Raw genomic sequence first — 21,059 nt, 5'->3', positions numbered from 1 at the left:
TAATTAATATTTGTTCTAATCACATATTAATCTAAGTAATGTAAGACTTAAATATGGGACATCAAGATCCTCCTTTACAACAACCAGCCTATGTGCTTATCATCAAATCAAAATCTTAAACCAATCCATTTCCTTCATTAGAAGGGATCCAAAGCATGAGAATCTCATAACATAAAAATATCTACTCTAACCATGAGGTGTGGCCCTGGTAACTCGGCTCCAAGTGGGGTGAATTTTACCTGCAATGTTAGGGATTCCAACCATATTAAAAGCATCTTATGATCAAGGATACTTACTCTAGTCCCAATCAGAGTTAGTCTCATACTGAGGCTTTCACAAAAAAAAAATAAAAAATATCAACTCTACAAAACAAAACCCTTTTGGTTTTAGCTGTTATCTATTAGAAGAAATTAAAATAATTAGGTGGGTAAGTTGCCTGCAAGGAGTCTAAACATAAACAACTCATCTAAACTTTAACCTTTTCGCGAGACCAAAATTACTGCTTCAAACGTATTGTTAATAATGATGTGGCGTCAACGATAAAGGAGTTTGAGTCTTGTTTACGCCAAATGGTTCGTCCTTATTTTTCCCCTCCTCTTCTCTCCATTACATTATAAAGAACCAACACTTTTCCCTCCTCTCAATATACCCACCAATCTCTTCACCCTGTTTTTTTTTTTCTATGTTCTTTCTTGTTCTTGTTCCATCTCTTGTTCTTGTTGATTGATTGATTTTATTTGTTTCTTTCTTTTACTTTGATGGGTTATAATAAGAACCTTACATCACTGGTTTTGATTCTGCCTCATTTGGGTTTCAACACTTTGAACTGGCTGCTGATGCTGTGTTGCTGCTACTAGTACTACAGGGCTTCTTACTTTGTTACTTCAAGTGGTGTGTGCTTTTTTTGAAGATGGAAAAGATTAATTTTGTCAAGAATGAGTTTTAAGATTGCCACCGGATTCCGTTTTCATCCCACTGATGAAGAGTTGGTTGTTCATGTACTTGAAGCGCAGGTTTTTGCTTTCCCCTTGCCCGCCTCTATAATTCCTGAAGTTGATGTTTGCAAGTCTGATCCTTGGGATTTGCCAGGTTAGTGAGTTTACATGCATAAGTAACATCTTTATTTTGGCCTAAAGATAAAAGAAGTTGTTTGATCATGGGGTTTGTGTGTTCAGGTGATTTGGAGCAAGAGAGTACTTTTTCAGCACAAGGGAAGCAAATACCCAAATGGGAACAGATCCAACAGAGCTACTGGCTTCTGGTTATTGGAAGGCTACTGGACTCGACAAGCAAATTGTAACTTCCAGGGGCAACCAAATGGTGGGCATGAAAAAACTTTGGTTTTTTATAGAGGAAAGCCACCACATGGTTCGAGAACCGATTGGGTTATGCATGAATATGGCTTGTTACTTCAGAGACCTCAAATAAAAACTCAACCCAGGTGAGTTTTCAATCTTACAAGTCCGCCAATTCATAATCAATTCAACAGATTGCAAGTTAATTATGCTTCGTGGGTCATTTAATGATTTTAATTAAAATATGCGCAGAGCCTCGTGATGCCAGTTGAAAATTGGGTTCTATGCCGTATATTTTTGAAGAAAAGGAGTGCTAAAATTGAGGATGAGGAAACTGGCAATGCTAATGGAGGTCGTAAATCGAGGACCAGCAGGCCTGTTTTCTCACGATTTCATGACAAAAGAGAGAGCTGATTTGAATCTGGCTCCTTCTTCATCTCTTCAGGAACAAGTGGAATCACCGAAATTTCATCCAATGAATCAGAAGATCACGAAGAAAGTAGTTGCAATAGCTTCCCTTATTTCAGAGAAACATTAAACAAAATAATTATAATTTCCCTCTTTAGTGGCTGTACCAGTAATTGGTGTCTTCTGATTAGAAATCAGAATAACCAGTTAGCAATCTAATGTTTGGTCATTTATTTCTCACATTATTATTATTAAAATAAAAAGGTTGCAATTGGGGAAAGGCAAAGGATCCTGGTAGTGTAGAATCTTTAAATGAGTTGTCAATTTGAAGGACCCCTCAATATATACGAGCATCTCTCCTCTTCTCTACTAAGTTCATAGTTTCTACGAGACAATCTATAATTTAGTTTAACACGCATGTCCATGCGTGCACCCCTGCCCATAATTTAATTAACTAATTATGCCCCATATTATTCTTCTTATTAAACTATTTTTCATTTTTTGGGGTTTTATATCATGGGATTCTTCTTTTTCTACAAGTTAAGATTGAATATATCTCATCACTTTATGTGATTCATTTCTTTATTGAGGGATTTTTCTATTTGTGAAGTAAACTTATAACTATGTTTATAATTATAATTTTATTAATTTAAGAGTAAATGATTTTTTTTCCCTTCCAAATAATAGTTTAATGACACTTTTCTATCTACTGACTTTTGAAATACCACTTTACTATTTAAATTTATATTCCAATGACAAATAGAAAGAAAACTTGGTTTAAGATGGAAAGTTGGATTTCGGTGATTGAGATTGATCAAAATTTGACTTGGGAGTGGTGATTGCACAAACCCTAATTGCTTAATTGTTAGCGATTGGCGGAGTCGACAAGAGTAGGATTTGAGAAGTGATAATCAGGGAAGAAAATGATGATAGTATAGGGTCGCAACTATGCCGGAATCGAAAACGGAATATAAGTTTTAGTAATAAAGTGGTATTTTAAAAGTTTTTGAGTGAGAAAGTGTCATTAAGCAATTATTTTGGTGGGGAAAAGTGGTTTACTCTTAATTTAATTATTAAAAGATTTTCATGTTTGGTATATTTGATATTTAATTTGGGATTCTTCTTCCTTTTTTAAGCAAACTTTATAAGATACGTTAAGTAGCTTCTATATATGGTTGTGGGTATGTCTCCATATGAAATTATAATAATTTTATAATGCTTCACCAGTTATTGTATGAATGTATCATATGATAGCAATATGGTTGGACATTACTATATGATTACATACTTTACTTTGAGTAATACTACATCCACAACCTTTTCTCACAAACTTTCTCCTACAACCCCGACGTAACAGCTCACAATTGATTAGCCATAATTTATTAGGTGGGTTCCATTGTAAACTGATTAATTACGAGTTGTTACCTCGGAGTTGTGAGAAGAAGTTGTGGGTGTACTATTATTTCTTTATTTTTTATGGTTATGGTATCAAATTCCAAGAATAATATCTAACCACCATTTAAGTTCAATCAAATCTTTTCAAGGATGCTACACGTAAGAATTCAACTAATATTTTTATACTCAATTATGCACTTAAATATTGTGATTATGGACCATTGAATTTTCATTTATGAAAATTTTGGTACTATATGGAACAAATCATATAATACGGAATTCTTATAAAATACAAATGCTCATTCAATTTGATTGTAAGGAGAAAAATATTAAAAACATGCAACGCATTAAGTAAATCTTTATTTTCTCACTCGAACCCTAATAATTATAATAATACTATTTTTATTAATATGGTATCTGATTTCATTTACCAATTAATATAATCGGTGATCTGATATTTTAAAAACACACGAAACTCAACCATCCGATACCAATATATAAAATCACCGAGGCATCACATTTTTAAGGTGAATACCCGATAAAGGAAAAAGGCATGAAAGCATGTCGTCTTGCCGTAAAGATAAAAGGGCAATCAAAGTAATCTTATTAAGGGAACCACACCTTTTCCTCAAACCCTAGCAGCATACTTCATTTGATAGCTAGACATTTATTTTCCAAGGAATTTATGGTGCTGACTTGAGCGATTGAAAAGCCCTTGCCATTCTTTGACCTTGTTGAGTTTGTAAAAGTGTGAAGCTATTATTAAGATTTTCTTAATTATAAAATTATTTATTTGAAGATTAAAATAGTTTTAAGAGTGTGAAATTATAAAAGTAAGGTCAAGAATGGGAATTGCATTAAAATGGTCAGTTGAGTAAAAGTGCCGTGTTGTTGATTCCTAAAACAAGCAGCTAACAATAATATTTGGTTTCCCCTTGTATCATCACGGGTTAGTTTTGTACTTGCACTTTAACCCCAATATAAGCTTTGGTGACCTACAGCTGTAAGCATGACATAAGGTGACTTCACCCTTACGAGCCCCCAATTCGCAGTCGTCTAGACCCAGTCCGTTTTCTTTTTTAACTAAATCCCCAAAATACCCCCCATCTCTTATTTCTCGCACACCCTCTTGCGTGCCAAGACTAAATTACCCCTCCCACCGTCCAACAATTTCTAAAATAACAATAATGGTCATTGGAGAAGGGTATAATAGTAAATTTAAAGACAGAAAAGGAAGTGAAAACAGGAGGATGAAAAGAGCTTCGGTTAGTCCCATAGAGAAAGCTAAAGACCGAACACAAACTAAGCTGAAAGGGCAAAAGCATTCGGTTTCGTTTAAATAAAAAACTTTAACCTTTTCGCAGAGACGCAAAATTAACTGCTTCAAACGTATTGCTAATAAGTAATAATGATGTGGCGTCAACGATAAAAGGAGTTTGAGTCTTGTTTACGCCAAATGGGTCGTCCTTATTTATTCCCCTCCTCTTCTCTCCATTACACCATAAAGAACCAACACTTTTCCCTCCTCTCAATATACCCACCAATCTCTTCACCCTGTTTTTTTTTTTTCTATGTTCTTTCTTGTTCTTGTTCCATCTCTTGTTCTTGTTGATTGATTGATTTTTAGTTTTTATCTTTCTTTTACTTTGATGGGTTTATAAGAACCTTACATCACTTGGTTTTGATTCTGCCTCAATTGGGTTTCAACACTTTTGAACTGGCTGCTGATGCTGTGTTGCTGCTACTAGTACTACAAGGGCTTTCTTAATTTGTTACTTCAAGTGGTGTGTGCTTTTTTGAAGATGGAAAAGATTAATTTTGTCAAGAATGGAGTTTTAAGATTGCCTCCGGGATTCCGTTTTCATCCCACTGATGAAGAGTTGGTTGTTCAGTACTTGAAGCGCAAGGTTTTTGCTTTCCCCTTGCCGGCCTCTATAATTCCTGAAGTTGATGTTTGCAAGTCTGATCCTTGGGATTTGCCAGGTTAGTGAGTTTACATGCATAAGTAACATCTTTAATTTGGCCTAAAGATAAAAGAAAGTTGTTTGATACATGGGGGTTTGTGTGTTCAGGTGATTTGGAGCAAGAGAGGTACTTTTTCAGCACAAGGGAAGCAAAATACCCAAATGGGAACAGATCCAACAGAGCTACTGGCTCTGGTTATTGGAAGGCTACTGGACTCGACAAGCAAATTGTAACTTCCAGGGGCAACCAAATGGTGGGCATGAAAAAAACTTTGGTTTTTTATAGAGGAAAGCCACCACATGGTTCGAGAACCGATTGGGTTATGCATGAATATAGGCTTGTTACTTCAGAGACCATTCAAAATAAAAACTCAACCCAGGTGAGTTTTCAATCTTACAAGTCCGGCAATTCATAATCAATTCAACAGATTGCAAGTTAAGTTATGCTTCAGTGGGTCATTTAATGATTTTAATTAAAATATGCGCAGAGCCTCGTGATGCCAGTTGAAAATTGGGTTCTATGCCGTATATTTTTGAAGAAAAGGAGTGCTAAAATTGAGGATGAGGAAACTGGCAATGCTAATGGAGGTCGTAAATCGAGGACCAGCAGGCCTGTTTTCTACGATTTCATGACAAAAGAGAGAGCTGATTTGAATCTGGCTCCTTCTTCATCTTCTTCAGGAACAAGTGGAATCACCGAAATTTCATCCAATGAATCAGAAGATCACGAAGAAAGTAGTTGCAATAGCTTCCCTTATTTCAGAAGAAAACAGTAAACAAAATAAATTATAATTTCCCTCTTTAGTGGCTGTACCAGTAATTGGTGGTCTTCTGATTAGAAAATCAGAATAACCAGTTAGCAATCTAATGTTTGGTCATTTATTTCTCACATCTGTTGTCTCGGATTATAACTTTACCGAATGAGATATCAGTGAAAGAAAATAATAATAAAAAAATCGGCATTAGTTTTTATCAGTAATATAAAAGAGCAATGGATTTTAACAAATTCAACTCCTCTGTAATCAAAATTTCAGGATTTCCTTATGTTCTGATTTCTCTGCTTTCATTTTTACAAAGAAAATCTTTCTCAAACAACGTTGTTTTTGGTTTGCCATGCAGAGCCTATTCAATACTAAAAGGCAAATGATTTTCAGAGGAATAAAATTGGAAGAAAGACAAAAAAGAGAAAGGAAAAATAAATAAAAAATAAAGATAGAAAAAGGAGGGTGAAAGTTTTGAAGAGAAGGCATATATGTATATATATATATATATATATATATATATATATCTAGTCTTTAACTTTGTTAAAGACCAGTTGAGGAGCACAAGAATAAGCATATCTGATCTTTGCATTTTGCAATATCAGCTTTGCACGAGGTTCCCATCTCCATTCTAGGAAAAGGCAAAATTTTACACTTAAGGGAACCCAATTCTTTGATAAAATATATCAAAACTAAAATCGAATCTCCAAGAAAGTGAGCCCCCCGCTCCAAGTCAAAACCTTTAACACTCCACCATTATCTGCAACATTGACAAACGGGTTCAGAGGAACAAACATTCTTTACACATTTTCTACAAACATTTGTTACGGTGGTCCCTTTTCATCTAAAAATACAAAAGTTTTAGGGAGGGTAGGTATGTTGATATAGGAACTTGGAGCCAACCAAATTTTTTGCAATTTCACAAGATCAGTTTGTGAAAGTTGAGAGCTAGAAGAAACCAATTCTTGAGCAAGGGGGCAGCAATTTGAAAATGGAGTGCTATGACTTTTGAAAAGACCAAATTTTAAGATTGCTTGCTTGTACAATCCGGCAAGATTTTTAAGTTGTCACTATGCTGTCAAAAGAAGGTAATATTTACATTGTTTAAGTTACTTGTGATACAAGTAAGGTCACCCACACCAGTTTTTTCCATTAATAAAATTTTATTTTGTTTGAATATGGCCGCACCAAAAATAAAAACAGAGGGAATTCAAATTTCAGGATTCTTTCTCTCCTCTATTTTTTCCATCAAGCTCTGAAATTTTGACTCTGAATTAAATTAACTGCATGTGTGACACACGTGTCAAACATGCAAGAGCCAGAACCAGTATATAATAGTTGACTCAAAGAAAACATAAAAAATTATAATATAGGATCAAAAATGGTAATAAAAATAAAATAAAAGTTGGGTTGTCACCTTAGAAAAATAAATGATATCATATCTCAAGGCGTTTAAATGATGCCAAGTGGATTCCAGACAGACAAGGGACGGCATATTATATTATATTTTAATTTAAAAATAAAATAAAAAACACTTTGATCAAGAGTTTTCATTGTCCAGAACTGTGAGTTATTATTAGCATGCCCAAACGGGAAGAGAAGAAGAAGAGAAAGGGCATTTAAAAAAATATAAGCCGACCAGAGAGTTTCTTGTGACAGTGGTTTTCAATTATCTAAGGCTGGCTGTTGGAGTTCTTCACGGCACTTTTTTTTTTTGTATAATAAAAATTAGAAGATATCGTTTTCAGGATTTGTGTGTGAGAAAGATTGGATTGGGTTGTGGATTGCTGATTAGGATACAAAAATTTGTCAATCACGTGGGTAGCCCGTCATGGTAGACCACTTATAACACCACAAACTTTAAAACCCCTTTTTTTTTATTTTTGTAGCCTCACTGATGCTGCTGATAGATTAGGTCATTTCTTTGGAGAAATATGTACAAATTCATGTGGGTATTTTGACATTCCTTGATCCATTACTTGCACACAGGAAATGTAGTGTTTTATCAATTATGTAAGTTGACCAGTTCCTAAACCAACCACTTTTTTCTGCTACTTGCTTAGGCAATTTTAAGTTTCAAGGGGTTGTTAGTATCTTGCAACAATGACACCTCCAATTATATTTTTAATTAATATGTGTTCTACACATATTAATCTAAGTAATGTAAGACTTAAATATGGGACATCAAGATCCTCTTTACAACAACCAGCCTATGTGCTTATCATCAAATCAAAATCTTAATCCAATCCATTTCCTTCATTAGAAGGGATCCAAAGCATGAGAATTCATAACATAAAATATCTACTCAACCATGAGGTGTGGCCCTGGTAACTCGGCTCCAAGTGGGGTGAATTTTACCTGCAAGTTAGGGATTCCAACCTATTAAAAGCATCTTATGATCAAGGATACTTACTCTAGTCCCAATCAGAGTTAGTCTCATACTGAGGCTTTCACAAAAAAAAATAAAAAAATATCAACTCTACAAAACAAAACCCTTTTGGTTTTGCTGTTATCATTAGAAGAAATTAAAATAATTAGGTGGGTAAGTTGCTGCAAGGAGTCTAAACTAAACAACTCATCATAGGTCATAAAGAAGAACCCAACAACAGTTGTATCAATTAATGCAGCTGCAAGGAGTCTAAACTAAACAACTCATCATAGCAATGAAAGTCAGAAATGGTCAATGTTATTTCTGGCAGTTGCTTGCCTATATCTGTATATTGCATTAAAATTCTGACTTCATTGACAGAAAGGCTTATGGTACACTTACAGCAACAATCTGCAGAATGGGGTAGGGTAGGGTAGGGTAGGGTAAGGGTAGTTTTCAGCCACAAACAATAAAAATTTCAACTAAAATTTACTTTGTAACCGATCAAGTACAAGATTTTATGCAAGAAGACAACTCAAAATTTGCCAAAATTATCTTGATTTTTCAATCTCTAAGCCGTACATAAAAGCTTTTAAAGCATAAGGACATTAATGTACTCAATACTTTGAGTAGAGGAATGCATGTGATGTGAGAGTTGCGTGTGAGGAGGCAAACTTGAGCTTGGATTGATGGGTTAGACTGGCCGCCAGGATCTCTTTAGATCTCAACCTACATTGATATGTATATTTTCTTCAGCCAATCATTCTAAATTTTCATCACTGTCAATATCAATCTTCTGCTCGACATAGAGTTTTCAACTTGTCTTTCGGTGGGTCTGTACCCATGTTACCATCCAGCCCCATTTTTATTTCAATACGGAACAGGACCACTTCATCTTTATGACGAGATTCACTGCTATCCTTCTTATTCATCTGAAAGATGAATGATTCCATCGAACCATCAACAAAATGGCCCTGCCTGATGCAAGCCCACCATTACATAGTATCTCTATTCACGATTTCATTATTGAAAAACCAAATTCCTTTGAATTTTCTATCTGAGCATGTGATTCAATTTGCTATTACACTGATTGTTAAGCAAAAAAAAAAAAAAAATGTTAACTCCAAGGGCAAGAAAATAAAATAAGAAAGGCATGGAGAAGAAGTTCCACAGCTGCAAATAAGTTTAGCCTCAAGTCAAAAACTCAAATCAAATGAGCACACGACTTTTTGAAAATTCAGAATGACTGGCTAAAGTTCTTAAGAGTGTTGCAAATATTTCAATTAAAACATGGCTATCCGATTTACGATTCAGCAATCAATTAGGTCAGAGCATATAAGATCATAATTGAATTTGATCCAATGAATTAAACAAACTTTACTACAATCCCTTGCTCAAGACTGGAACCTCATAAACTAATATTTAGTTCTATAAAAAGATCAAACAAAGGTCACTTACAAGGTTGAACTAATTTTTAATCTGAAACATAACAAAAATATCTGGCATCGTGAAGCCACAGAATCACAAAACACCTGCTGTCCAGGCTCACCTAATGGTCTTACTCAGTTTGTCTCTTAACTTAGCTACTTCCAGTGTCTTTCTCATTACTTCCCTCAACACCAGGCTCTGAAGCTTGTGAAGGCGGTGGTGCTGCACATGCCTTTAGGACAGCCTCATTCTGCAAGAAAATAGCATTTTCAGAACTTCAAAAAGGGACCAAAAGCTCATATTAAGAGTTAACATAGCCTAAGAGATGCACATTAAGCCATGAACACTTGAATCAGATAAGTTGAACCAAGATTTCTGCAAAATTTGGAGACCAAGCAACAAATTAATTAGAAGATTTCATAGTTGAGTTTATATGCATCAGAGTGCAGATTTATTTCATAGGGCCTCTCAATGTGTGAGCTTTAGTCCGGGGACTGAGGAAGGCACAGGAATAATAAGCAGTTAGCAATCATGGCTGCATGTTCCTGATGGCAGCAAAACCAATCCATGTGCTGTTTGGCTTAAGGTTGAGTCAGGTGTTTTACAAACATTCTGCTAATTTCATGAACAAAAATCACGAATCAATGACAGAAAGCATAATTTGACCCAAGCAAAAGAAAAAGTACAAGAACTTGGTAGATCCAGGGGAAAAAGAGTTATCAGAGTGAAAAATAGAGATAGTGGATTCATATGTTATCCTATCAACTTGAGGTTGGCATCACTCAATATCCGATTGGAAAATCAGTTGCAAGCACTGTGTATCGCCCTAGAACTGGAAAGGATACGGCGCAAAATGGCTTCCTGCTTTCACAGCATCCATCTCTAATTAAGTTGATTACCAAGTTAAATAACCCGTTCCAGCCCCATCAGTTGAAACTCTTTATCCAATCTTCGTAGAATTCACTGTGCACCAGTAGCACCAACTTCCCATAACCATGCTTACTCAACAAATTATGATTATGACAGCCCAATGGAAACATTCTAAGATTAAATTAGTATGGTTTTGACAAGCCCTGGGTTGTACAACACTTAACTTTACCTACCAGACGTAGAAAATGTTGACCTTCCACTTCAACTTCTTATCACAGCCAATTAGACCGTCGATTCCCAAATCTATTCTACATCAATGTTAAGATATTCTTGAAACAAGCATCCACTTTCTACCACATTAAAGCACAAGAAGAATTTTATAAAAACAATCTAACAATACAATAGAGAAACCTATTCCAAGTTCCAACCCAGGTAAAGCAATACTCATCCAGCCGATATGACAGTTCAATCAAATATTTGAATTACCGAAAAAATGCAGAATTAAGCCAAAAAACAGAGAATTTCTCATGACAAATTCAAGAGCAAATCCTGATTAAAAAATCTATTTTAATCAAATACAATTAATTTAATAACGTGTACCCGTTAAACCAAAAATGCTAGATATTTAATGGTGAAAACATAGAAATTCACATGTACGGCTATTAAACATATACAATAAATAAAATTCATTAATTGAAAGTTCATCACATTAATAAAACTTCTAAGTGAACAAATTTCTAATTTGCATATTGTCACCAGCTCTTATCTTACATTCTACAAAAACCAATACCGACAAATGGATGCTTCAATATAATAAAGTGATCCAATCGAAGCCTTATTTAGTTCAATACAGCAACTAATTTAGATAATTAAAAGGAAAAAATAAATTCAACATTACATTGATAGTGAAGCATAAACCCTAGAAACAAAAAGCGAGAGTAAGAAGCTACCTGCCAAACTCGACGAAGACGCTTCTTAGCGTTGGCTTTACGAGTAGGAGTAAGCTTTATTCTCTTCCAAAGGAGTCCACCGGAGTCGTGTTTTTTCACTATCTCCATCACTCTTGTCCCCCAAAATGCTCCTACTCCGGCCATCTCTCTGCCACTGTTCTCCCTCCCTCCGCGCGTCCAAGTTTCCCCCTAAATCGGTCTTTGTACTAGGTATTGCTCCATTGGGCCACTCTCTGTTAAAAAGTAATTGGGCCTTCTTTTTTCTATTCTTCATGTTTATGGGCCTTTTCTTTTCTTCGCAATGTCCGTCCAATATTCTTTTTCCAGAAAATGGCAAATATCCGAATCCTAAATAATAAATAAATTTAACATTTTCCCATGGTTTTTTTTTTTTTCTATATGACCAGAGTGTCCAGACCAGTTTATGCGCACCTCAATTATTCCCCCTCTAAGACCCTAAAATTATCAGTCGGGTAAGAACTTCAGTGGTTACTCCTATTAGAAATCAAAAAGGGACTCAAACTCAAAACCTCTTGAGTAATATACTCAAAAGTTTTTATCAAATCATTCGATCACCCAAAACTAATTTCCAATGTATGTATTACCCTCGATTTCTTAGCCAAATTTACTAAAAAAAATACTCTATTATCAAAGGATAATAAGTTATCTAGACTGGGTTAGTCGGTCAGGTGATGGACATTGAATTCTTTTACAGCTACGTTGTAAGGGGGATGCTTCTGGTATGTGGATGAGGCTAAGGTCAATTTAATTTGAAAGAAAAAGACATGAAGCATGTTGTCCCACTCTGATTTGAGACAATCCATTTCCGTTCCAGTTTTCCTTGGATAGAATTTGAGGTAGACACAACTTTCAGTAAATAAGATTTTTTTGAATGAGAGGATTATCCCTTCTTATAAATCAATAAGTTTAAACGTGTCTAATCGATGTAGAGTTTCAATATTTTCTTTCACGATTATTTATTCTAACTTTTTACCTAAATGATCAAACACTCAACTCAATTACATGATATAATTTGAGGTGGATTAACTCTTCATCAAATAAAACATTTTTAAGTCGAAGGATTAGCCCTCTTAAAAACCGATAAACTCGATCGGCCTTTTTTTTGTTTAACATGGTTTACGAAGAAACAAAATGAAATGCAATTTCCACATGTAGTTTCTTCACAATAAAGCAGCCAGCCACTTGGCGGTGATTTCCAACGCAAGAACTGGATGATCTGATCGCTGTGACAGACTCTCCAACCCATGTGCTGCTCTGGCAGATTGTAGGCTACACTCAACCCTCTGCCCCGAAAGTCGACAATCGTATCTTCACACTTGTCAGTATTTGTAAGTAGCTGCGTATTCACTCCATTATTACAATAACATTATTGTATTATAATTCCAGTGCTTTGCTCTGTTTACTTTTGGCCCCATCACAGTTGTCACTTACTCGCTATTCTATTATTCACTTCCTCTCCCTCCCTTCTGTCATGTGCTTTCATTGGTTCAACTTCCGAGCAAAGATCAATTGGTTATAAATACATGAAATCTTCGTTCTTTCTAAACCTAACATAGATAGAACGAGAGAAACAGGAGCCGGCCTTTCATTGGCGAAGAAAAAAGAGTAAGGTTTGAGGCGCACACTTGTTTGGTCCCATCAAAACTTACCAAAGGAGTGATGGTGCCACGCTGTGTGCGTCTAAAACGCTTATTCTTTTCAGTATGATTTGTAGAAGCGAAGGAGGATGAGTTTATAACTTCTGTCAAATGAAACGGGTGAGTATATCATTGCTTTATTATATAATAGAAAACTAAAATGATTTTGTTTTTGTTGTTGCTTCTGCTTATTAATCTAAAAGTTGAACCTGTTAAGCGTTGATTTGCCGATTTCATTGTAAGTTATGAGGCTGAACAGGTTTTAGTTTTTGCCGATTTCAAGTGCTCAGTCACCTGCAAATCTGCAACAGAGATACAGAGATGCTTGTCGGATATATTATACTTTGAAAGAGTGTTCTGTTCGAGCTGAATTTTAGCATAAAGTTTGAGTGGGTTCAGTTCCATGAACTTAGAGAAACGATAAGGTTGTTCGGTTAAGTCCAATGAGAAAAGTCCAGAGAATGGAGTTATATTATACTTTGAATATAGCGGCCTTTCCACTTTCCTTTCTCTACTTGAGCGGCCTCTTGTTTTCTCAACCACCAAACAGATGGTTAAGAAACTTACACATACCCAAGGTTTGCTGTAATAACGATTGGTACCAAAGATTTAGAAACGACAAACAGTTACCTTCCATCATGGTAGGGATTTCTGTTTTCTAACGATGAAAAGACTCTTGAAAGTTTGATATTTTAGATTTTTATAAATTTAAAAATTTCTAAAAACCTTCCAAATTTGCTAATTTAATCAAACACCCCAATATATAAAAATTTTATAAAATGACAAAAACATCTTCACCACCCGTAGTGTCAAATTCTGGCCATCATCGTCGAAATCTGATCGTAAAATTGCGTTATGACACAAACCCGTTGGATCTGTGTCGTAATGTGTCGATCTAGCTTTTTTCGGTCAGATCTCAAATCCGGCCATCGAGAGCACAAAACTCCATCTTTGGCCGTTGCTGTCGTCAGAGTTTTGCGGCCTCGACGGCCAGATCTGACCGTAGATCTGGTATTTTTTAGTTAGATCTGTGGTAGATCTGGTCGAAAAATGCTAGATCGACTCGTTACAACACAGATTCGATGGGTTTATGTTGTAACGCAATTTTTCGGTCACCCCGAAATCTGGCACTGCGGGTGGTGGGGGTGTTTGTTATTTTACAAAATTTTTATATATTATTGTGTTTAGTTAAATTAGCAAACTTATGAGGGTTTTTAGAAATTTTTAAATTTATAAAAAACTAAAATATCAAACTTTCAAGGGCATTCTAGTATTTTTACCATTAGCAAATGAAAATCACTAACATCACATGATAGAAGATACATGTTTGTTATTTTTAAACTTTTTAGGTATTAATCTGTCATTACGGCAAATTTTGGGTTGGTGTAAGTGGTTCCGCCGTTAAGAAAATATAGATAAAAGGAAATTGAGGATTGTTAAAGAACGGTAATAAAATAAAAACAAATGAAAGGGAAAAAAGGGGGCCCACTGGTTCTAAATCGGGGTCCAATTTCATCTTCCACTGGGCTTTCTATGTAGAAAACCAAACAGCCCAAACTCCTAACCTCTTTTAAGAAGTTAAATTAAAAAATAATCAATTTTTAAATGACTTTGGAAGGAATACTTTTCATAAGATTTTTAGACATTTTTATCTTTGTCTTCTACACTTAATCATATTAGTACTATTGTTTTTATGAAAATGACAAAAAGCTTCTGATTTAAGATTGAAATGTAAGAATATTACAAATTTTTATTGGTTATTTTTGAAAGAATATGGTGTTAAAGATATGTGAAATATCAAATATATATTTAATGTATATAAAACACACGCCAAAAAAAAAAAAAAAAACTGATGAATAAATTCAATTAGACTCCTGCAATGCACAAATGAGGTATAATGACCTTGCTCGAGTGGATTTTTCTCGTGTTTTATATATGTCAAATTAATAGTTTACATATATCCTATTATGCAAAAATACCTTTTTAAATTATCAAAAAGACCCCATTCGAGCAAGGTCAATATTATTATATCCCATTTGTCCAAAATGAGACTCGTGGAAGACAAGACTTTTGTGAGACTAGATTCTTGCAACTCAAAATTTATAATTTTTTTGAAATTCCTTTTGATTCGATTTTTTTTTTTCTTAAATATGCATTATTTCATTTATATTAAACACATATGAACATAATATACATTTCATAAACATATACAAATAGTACAATATATATATAAACATTAAGGAGAAGAATTAAGAGAAAATAGCATTACTGCCAAAAAACTACATATCAGCTCAAATTAAACTTTCTATAAAATACTGTCATGAATAAATTGATAACAAAATGTAAGGGTTAATATGATAACATAATAATACTGCCAAAAAAAACAGAAGGGATTCGCTTGCAGAAGTTCGTAGGGGTTATCATATAAAAGGGCAAAATGATCAAATCACATTAGACCTAACAAGCCTAAATAACACACTAGACAACGCACAAAGGTAGACCTAAAACAATGCCCATTGCAAGCCCAAAGGATGGTGGATCCAGCCTGGATCCACAAATGGGCCTATGAAGCCTAGAATAGGTTCAATGACGTAGGATCTTGGAAAGTGGACACGTAGGCATCGTTTGCGCAGCCTAGCTAATAAAATAAGATGAGTAATTTTACCGTTATCAAAATTAGCATATTGAATTCATTCATCTAATGATGTTATATAATCTTGATCGTTGATTAATTATAATTTAATATTAATCGACGTTCAGTATTTTGTCACGTTATTTGTTGCATGAATTCGGTGTGCTATTTTTTGTAACTGTATTATTTTCCAAATAAGTTTAGCCAAGAAGGATTAGCCACTTGGCCCAAAGAATTACTCAGCAGCCACGTGGAAGATTGATTGCCAAAAGGCCATTGCATATATATGGTTTACAATTGGGACATTAGAAGGTTTTTTTATATGACCTAAACTCTTTATTAGAAAAAGTTTATCCATAAAAATAAGAGTTTGATAAACTCTTTATTCTTTAAATATAAGTTAAAGAGTGAGTTTGACATTTCACATCTAAAGTCAAATTTCACTCTTAATTCTAATTTTAATTAATAAATTACAAATTTTAATACATTTTATTTATTAATAAAATTGGGATAAAGAGTAAGATTTGAGAACATCTCTAATGATGCTCTTTATTTTAAAAAACATCTTTCATATAAATAAAGAACATCTTTATTGATTTTTAAATAGAGTAGTGCTATTTGGATAAATTGATCCGGATCAAAAACTTTTTTGGGAAGGTAAATTTACAAATTTATCCTTTAGTAAAATAAAATTATTTTTGGCTCTTAAACCTTGCTTCCTGGAGGGAAAACAATTTAAGGATGAGAGAGAAATAATAATTATTTCAATATTTCCAAGAATAGAGATTGAAAAGTATAAATTAATTTATAGTAATAATTAATATATTGGAAAGTTGAAAAATATGAGTTAATTTATTGTAATAATTAAATTACTTTAAAAAAACAAAAAACAAAAAAAAAACAAAACATGTAAAGGTACACGTTTTGCAAGTGTAATCCCGTTTGCAAGTACAAACTTTTTTCTTTGTGTCATACCTTTATCACACAAAGTTGGAAGTGTAATCCTTATTACAAGTGTAAGAACCTTTTGCAACACATTTTCATACAAAGGTACAAAGTAGGTTGAGTTAGCTTGGATGTGTAGCCAAGTATAGTAGTTTTGTTGTTGATTAAAAGTGTTTATTTGAGAAGCATTGTTTTGTCAATTATAATTAAATTTATAATTGTTGGCACGAGTCAAATTTAATATTAATTTTTGTTTTATCTATATAACCCTTTTAAGTTCCGAGTCAGGGCTCAGGACACTAAAAGCATATAATATTTCATTTTAAATTCTAAGTACTGGCAATTGAAATGACAGTTAAATTAAAGTAAAAAATTTGATTCTGTGAACATTAACTTTTGAATTTAGTGTACAGACTTGACCGCACTAACTTTAAGTCTGTACAATGAAATCATATAATATATTGTTTTAAATTTCAAGTCCGAGCAATTAACTTTAAGTGCACACTAAAATCTTATAATATATTATTTTAAATTATATTCCCTGCAATTGATTTGAAATGACAATGAGATTGATTTGAAATGACAATGAGATTAAAGTTAATTCTTTAAAAAAAGAATATTAAAGAAACCATGGTTGATCACCACGAACTATGCTCTCCCATCATTAAGTGAAAATCAAATTCTAATGACATATTTTCAAAACATTGGGTTGGTTATCATCATTTTAATCTAATTATATGTTAAGAGTTACTATAAAGTTGACTTATACCAACAATTATAAATTTAATTATAATGAAGATATTTGTAATAAAAATTTAATTTCAAATAAAGTCTATTTTTCATTATCGAAATTTAAATTTTATTTAATTCTCTCTCCCACCACCAAATAATTTTTTTAGTTTTTAATTCTGCAAAGACAAATAGGTATTTTTATATATGAATTACCCTATAAAAAGTTAAATATATCCCTATTTTTTTATATGAATTGATCCAACAAACATTTTTGTTTTAAATATAAAGAATAAATTTTTTATTCAAATCCAATTGAATCTTTAAATTTTAAGAGAAAAAAATATGTTTTTTCAAGAAAGAAACTTAATAGGAGAGATAAATCATAGATAAAATACATAGAAACTTATAATTTATTATTTAAATTAGGATAGCTAGTGAAATTTGACTCTCTAAATATGGAGAGTCAAATTCACTCCTTAATTTATATTTAAAGAATAAAGAGTCTTATTTGACACTTTAGATAAATATGGATAAACTTTTTATAGTAAAAAGTTTGGGTCATATAAAGAGTCTTTTAGAGATGCTCTGACTCTTTAGATACATAGAGTCAAACTCATTCTTTAATTTATATTCAAAGAAAAAAGAGTCTATTAGACCCTTGTTTTTATGGACAAACTCTTTATAATAAGGAGTTTGAGTCATATAAAGAGTCATTTGGAAATGTTCTAAGCCTCTTTCTATGTATTGGCTCTCCACATCTAGAAAGTCTATTGGATTTGAATAAAAATTTTGTTCTTATTAAAAACATCTCCAATGATGCTTTTTATTTTAAGGAGCATCTTTCGTATAAATTAGAAGTATATTCATTAATTTCTAAATATAAAGAACAAAATTTTTATTCAAATTCAATAAACTCTCTAGATGTAGAGAGCCAATGCATAGAAAATGAGTTAATAGGAGAGAGAATTAATAAATAAAATGCATTGAAACTTGTAATTTATTAATTAAAATTATGATAGAGAATGAAATTTGATTTTCTAGATATGGAGAGTCAAACTCACTCTTTAATTTAAAGCATCTCCAATGATATTCTTTATTTTAAAGAATATATTTCATATAAATAAAGAGCATTTTCATTCATTTCTAAATATAATAAACAAAATTTTCATTCAAATCCAATTGACTGTTTAAATTTAATGAAGATGCTCTTTATTTTAAAGAAAGAGACTTAAGAGCATCTCCAAATGACTTTTTATATGACCTAAACTCTTTATTATAAAAAGTCTATCCATAAAAACTAGAGTCCAACATGTTCTCTATCTTTAAAATATAAATTAGAGAGTGAGTTTGACTCTCCACGTTTAGAGAGTCAAATTTCACTCTCTATCCTAATTTTAATTAATAAACTACAAGTTCCTGTGTATTTTATTTATTAATTCTCTCTCCCATTAAGTATCTTTCTTAAAAATAAAGAGCATCTTCATTAAATTTAAAAAGTCTATTGGATTTGAATAAAAATTGCGTTCTTTATATTTAAAAATTAATGAAAATGCTCTTTAAAATAAAGAGCACCATTGGAGATGCTCTAATATGAGAGAAAATTAATAAATTAAATATATAGAAACTTGTTGTAGAAAGAGGAGTTTTCTTCATATTATCGAATAATATTGTACAGTACACTTTAAGTAAAAGCAAACTACAAATTTTTTATTCAAATCCAATATATAAGATTTTCGGTAGAGAAGAAGTTGTAGAAAGAGGAGTTTTCTTCATATTATCAAATAATGTTGTACAATACACTTTAAGTAAAAGTAAACTCTAACTAACTCAACCAACTCAACTAATTTAGTTAACTATAGTTACATTTAACTAAAGCAACATTAATGAGCTATACTTGATAAGTTGAGCTGAGCTGGAGTATACTGAAGTGGACAGTATCTTCAATACCCCCCCTCAAGTTGGTGAGTGATAAAGATTGAACACTCTTAACTTGGATAAGAGGTGATGATGGAGCTGACCGCCAAGTGCTTTAGTAAAAATGCCTGCCCTTTGATCACCGCTGGGAACATAGTGAGTTTGAATAAGACCAACCTGCAATTTCTCTCGGACAATATGATAGTCTATATCAATATGCTTAGTACATTCATGAAATATCGGATTCGAAGCAATGTGCAAGGCTGACTGGTTATCACAAAACAAAGGAACAAGAGACAAAGGAGGATAACCAAGTTTTGTCAACAATTGCACCAACCAAACTATTTCACAAACTACAAAGGCCATGGCCCTGTACTTGGCTTCTGAAGAAGATCGAGAAACCGTCACTTGTTTTTTAGATTTTTAGGAGATAAGAGAGGAACCTAAAAAAACACAAAAGCCAGTGATTGATCTTCTTGTAAGCAAACAAGAAGCCCAATCAGAATCACAGTAGGTAGTAAGCTGCAATGAACCATTTGATGGAAAAAATAACCCCAAACTAGGAGCAGATTTAACATATTTCACAATCTTTAAAGCTGTTTGCATATGTGAGTCCTTAGGAGCATGCATAAACTGACTCAACAAGTTCACTAAATAGCTTAAATCATGGCGAGTCATGCATAAGTACAGAAGTTTACCAATTAACTGCTGATAAGCAAAAGCATATTTTAGTAAGGGATCTCCAGGAACATTGAACTGCTTATCATAATCCAAAGAGGTGAACTTAATGTGTTGGTCAAGAGGAATAATATCAGGTCTAGCACTTGATAAACCAGTAGCAGAAATTAATTCTAAGGCATACTTACGTTGGCAAATGGAAATGCCTTTAGCAGACCTAGCCACCTCTAAACCAAGGAAATATCTAAGTAGCCCAAGATCCTTAAGCTTAAAATTCGATTGAAGTAACCTTTTTGTATCATGAATCATGTTAGAATTACTCCTAGTGATGACTATGTCATCAACATAAACTAGAACCACCACAATGTGAGTGCCATGTCTTTTGATAAAAGGGAATAATTTGATTTTGCTTGGGAAAAACCTCCCTGAAGCAAGGCTGTAGTGAGCTTAAAGTTCCAGGCTCTAGAAGCCTGTCTAAGTCCATATAAGGACTTGTGAAGTCTGCAAACCAAATTCTGTCTAGAAGGTTTATGGAAACCTTGAGGCAAAGACATATAAATTTCTTCTAATAAATCACCTTGTAAGAATGCATTATCAACATCAAGGTGATACAAAGGCCAATCATGAATTGAAGCTAAAGAAAGAATGGTCCTGACAGTCACCATTTTAACAACAGGAGAAAATGTTTCCTCATAATCAATTCCAACTTGTTGTGTGTAACCTTTGGCCACCAACTGGGCTTTATACCTCTCCAAAGTGCCATAAGCATTAAACTTTAATTTATATACCCATTTACACCCGATTGGACTTTTACTAGAGGGCAATGAAACCAATGACCAGGTATGATTGTCCTCTAAAGCTTTGATTTCCTTTGACATAGCTTCTACCCAGTTAGGATCTTTGGAGGCTTGGGAAAAATTAACTAGTTTAGTTAAGGAGGAAATTTTACTAAGGCAGGCTTGGTAAGTGGGTGAAAGGTGTCTGTAATTTATGGAATTTGAAATTGGATATTTGACTAAGTGAGTTTGTGGTGAAGAGGGAAGTGTAGGACAGTGGTAGTC

At 33.4% G+C, this 21,059-nt stretch overlaps 2 protein-coding genes, 1 long non-coding RNA gene and 1 pseudogene across 3 annotated transcripts; 3 read left to right on the top strand and 1 right to left on the bottom strand.

Moving 5' to 3' along the window:
- Positions 1 to 910: 910 nt before the first annotated feature.
- Positions 911 to 1,922, top strand: LOC116140748 (annotated as a pseudogene).
- Positions 1,923 to 4,571: 2,649 nt separating this feature from the next.
- On the top strand, positions 4,572 to 5,951 carry LOC116140757 (NAC domain-containing protein 83-like). The gene is made up of 3 exons (XM_031426335.1): positions 4,572 to 5,081; positions 5,171 to 5,442; positions 5,551 to 5,951. The coding sequence occupies exons 1-3, from the start codon at positions 4,901 to 4,903 to the stop codon at positions 5,836 to 5,838; spliced, it is 741 nt and encodes a 246-aa protein (XP_031282195.1). The 5' UTR covers positions 4,572 to 4,900; the 3' UTR covers positions 5,839 to 5,951.
- Positions 5,952 to 9,417: 3,466 nt separating this feature from the next.
- LOC116140764 lies at positions 9,418 to 11,637 on the bottom strand. The gene is made up of 2 exons (XM_031426342.1): positions 11,440 to 11,637; positions 9,418 to 9,869 (listed from the first exon to the last, which is right to left on the bottom strand). Exons 1-2 carry the CDS (start codon positions 11,581 to 11,583, stop codon positions 9,771 to 9,773), a joined length of 243 nt encoding a protein of 80 aa, XP_031282202.1. The 5' UTR covers positions 11,584 to 11,637; the 3' UTR covers positions 9,418 to 9,770.
- Positions 11,638 to 12,491: 854 nt separating this feature from the next.
- LOC116140766 lies at positions 12,492 to 13,601 on the top strand. Its single transcript, XR_004129697.1, has 2 exons — positions 12,492 to 13,217; positions 13,341 to 13,601. It is a non-coding gene; the product is annotated as an uncharacterized LOC116140766 (long non-coding RNA).
- The last annotated feature ends 7,458 nt before the right edge of the window (positions 13,602 to 21,059 follow it).

The sequence above is a fragment of the Pistacia vera genome, unplaced genomic scaffold (genome assembly GCF_008641045.1).
Source record: "Pistacia vera cultivar Batoury unplaced genomic scaffold, PisVer_v2 Contig377, whole genome shotgun sequence".
In the NCBI taxonomy this organism is placed as follows: domain Eukaryota; kingdom Viridiplantae; phylum Streptophyta; class Magnoliopsida; order Sapindales; family Anacardiaceae; genus Pistacia; species Pistacia vera.
The sequence above is the reverse complement of the archived record's forward strand: the minus strand, read 5'-3'. Positions and strand labels throughout refer to the sequence as shown.

Bases quoted from the DNA above. Each gene is read 5' to 3' on its own strand.
- LOC116140757 (XM_031426335.1), top strand. From the start codon at position 4,901: ATGGAAAAGATTAATTTTGTCAAGAATGGAGTTTTAAGATTGCCTCCG. The intron at 5,082-5,170 runs GTTAGTGAGTTT...TTGTGTGTTCAG, and splicing joins TGATCCTTGGGATTTGCCAG to GTGATTTGGAGCAAGAGAGG. The intron at 5,443-5,550 runs GTGAGTTTTCAA...AAATATGCGCAG, and splicing joins AAAATAAAAACTCAACCCAG to AGCCTCGTGATGCCAGTTGA.
- LOC116140764 (XM_031426342.1), bottom strand. From the start codon at position 11,583: ATGGCCGGAGTAGGAGCATTTTGGGGGACAAGAGTGATGGAGATAGTG. The intron at 9,870-11,439 runs GTAGCTTCTTAC...ATTTTCTTGCAG, and splicing joins GTCTTCGTCGAGTTTGGCAG to AATGAGGCTGTCCTAAAGGC.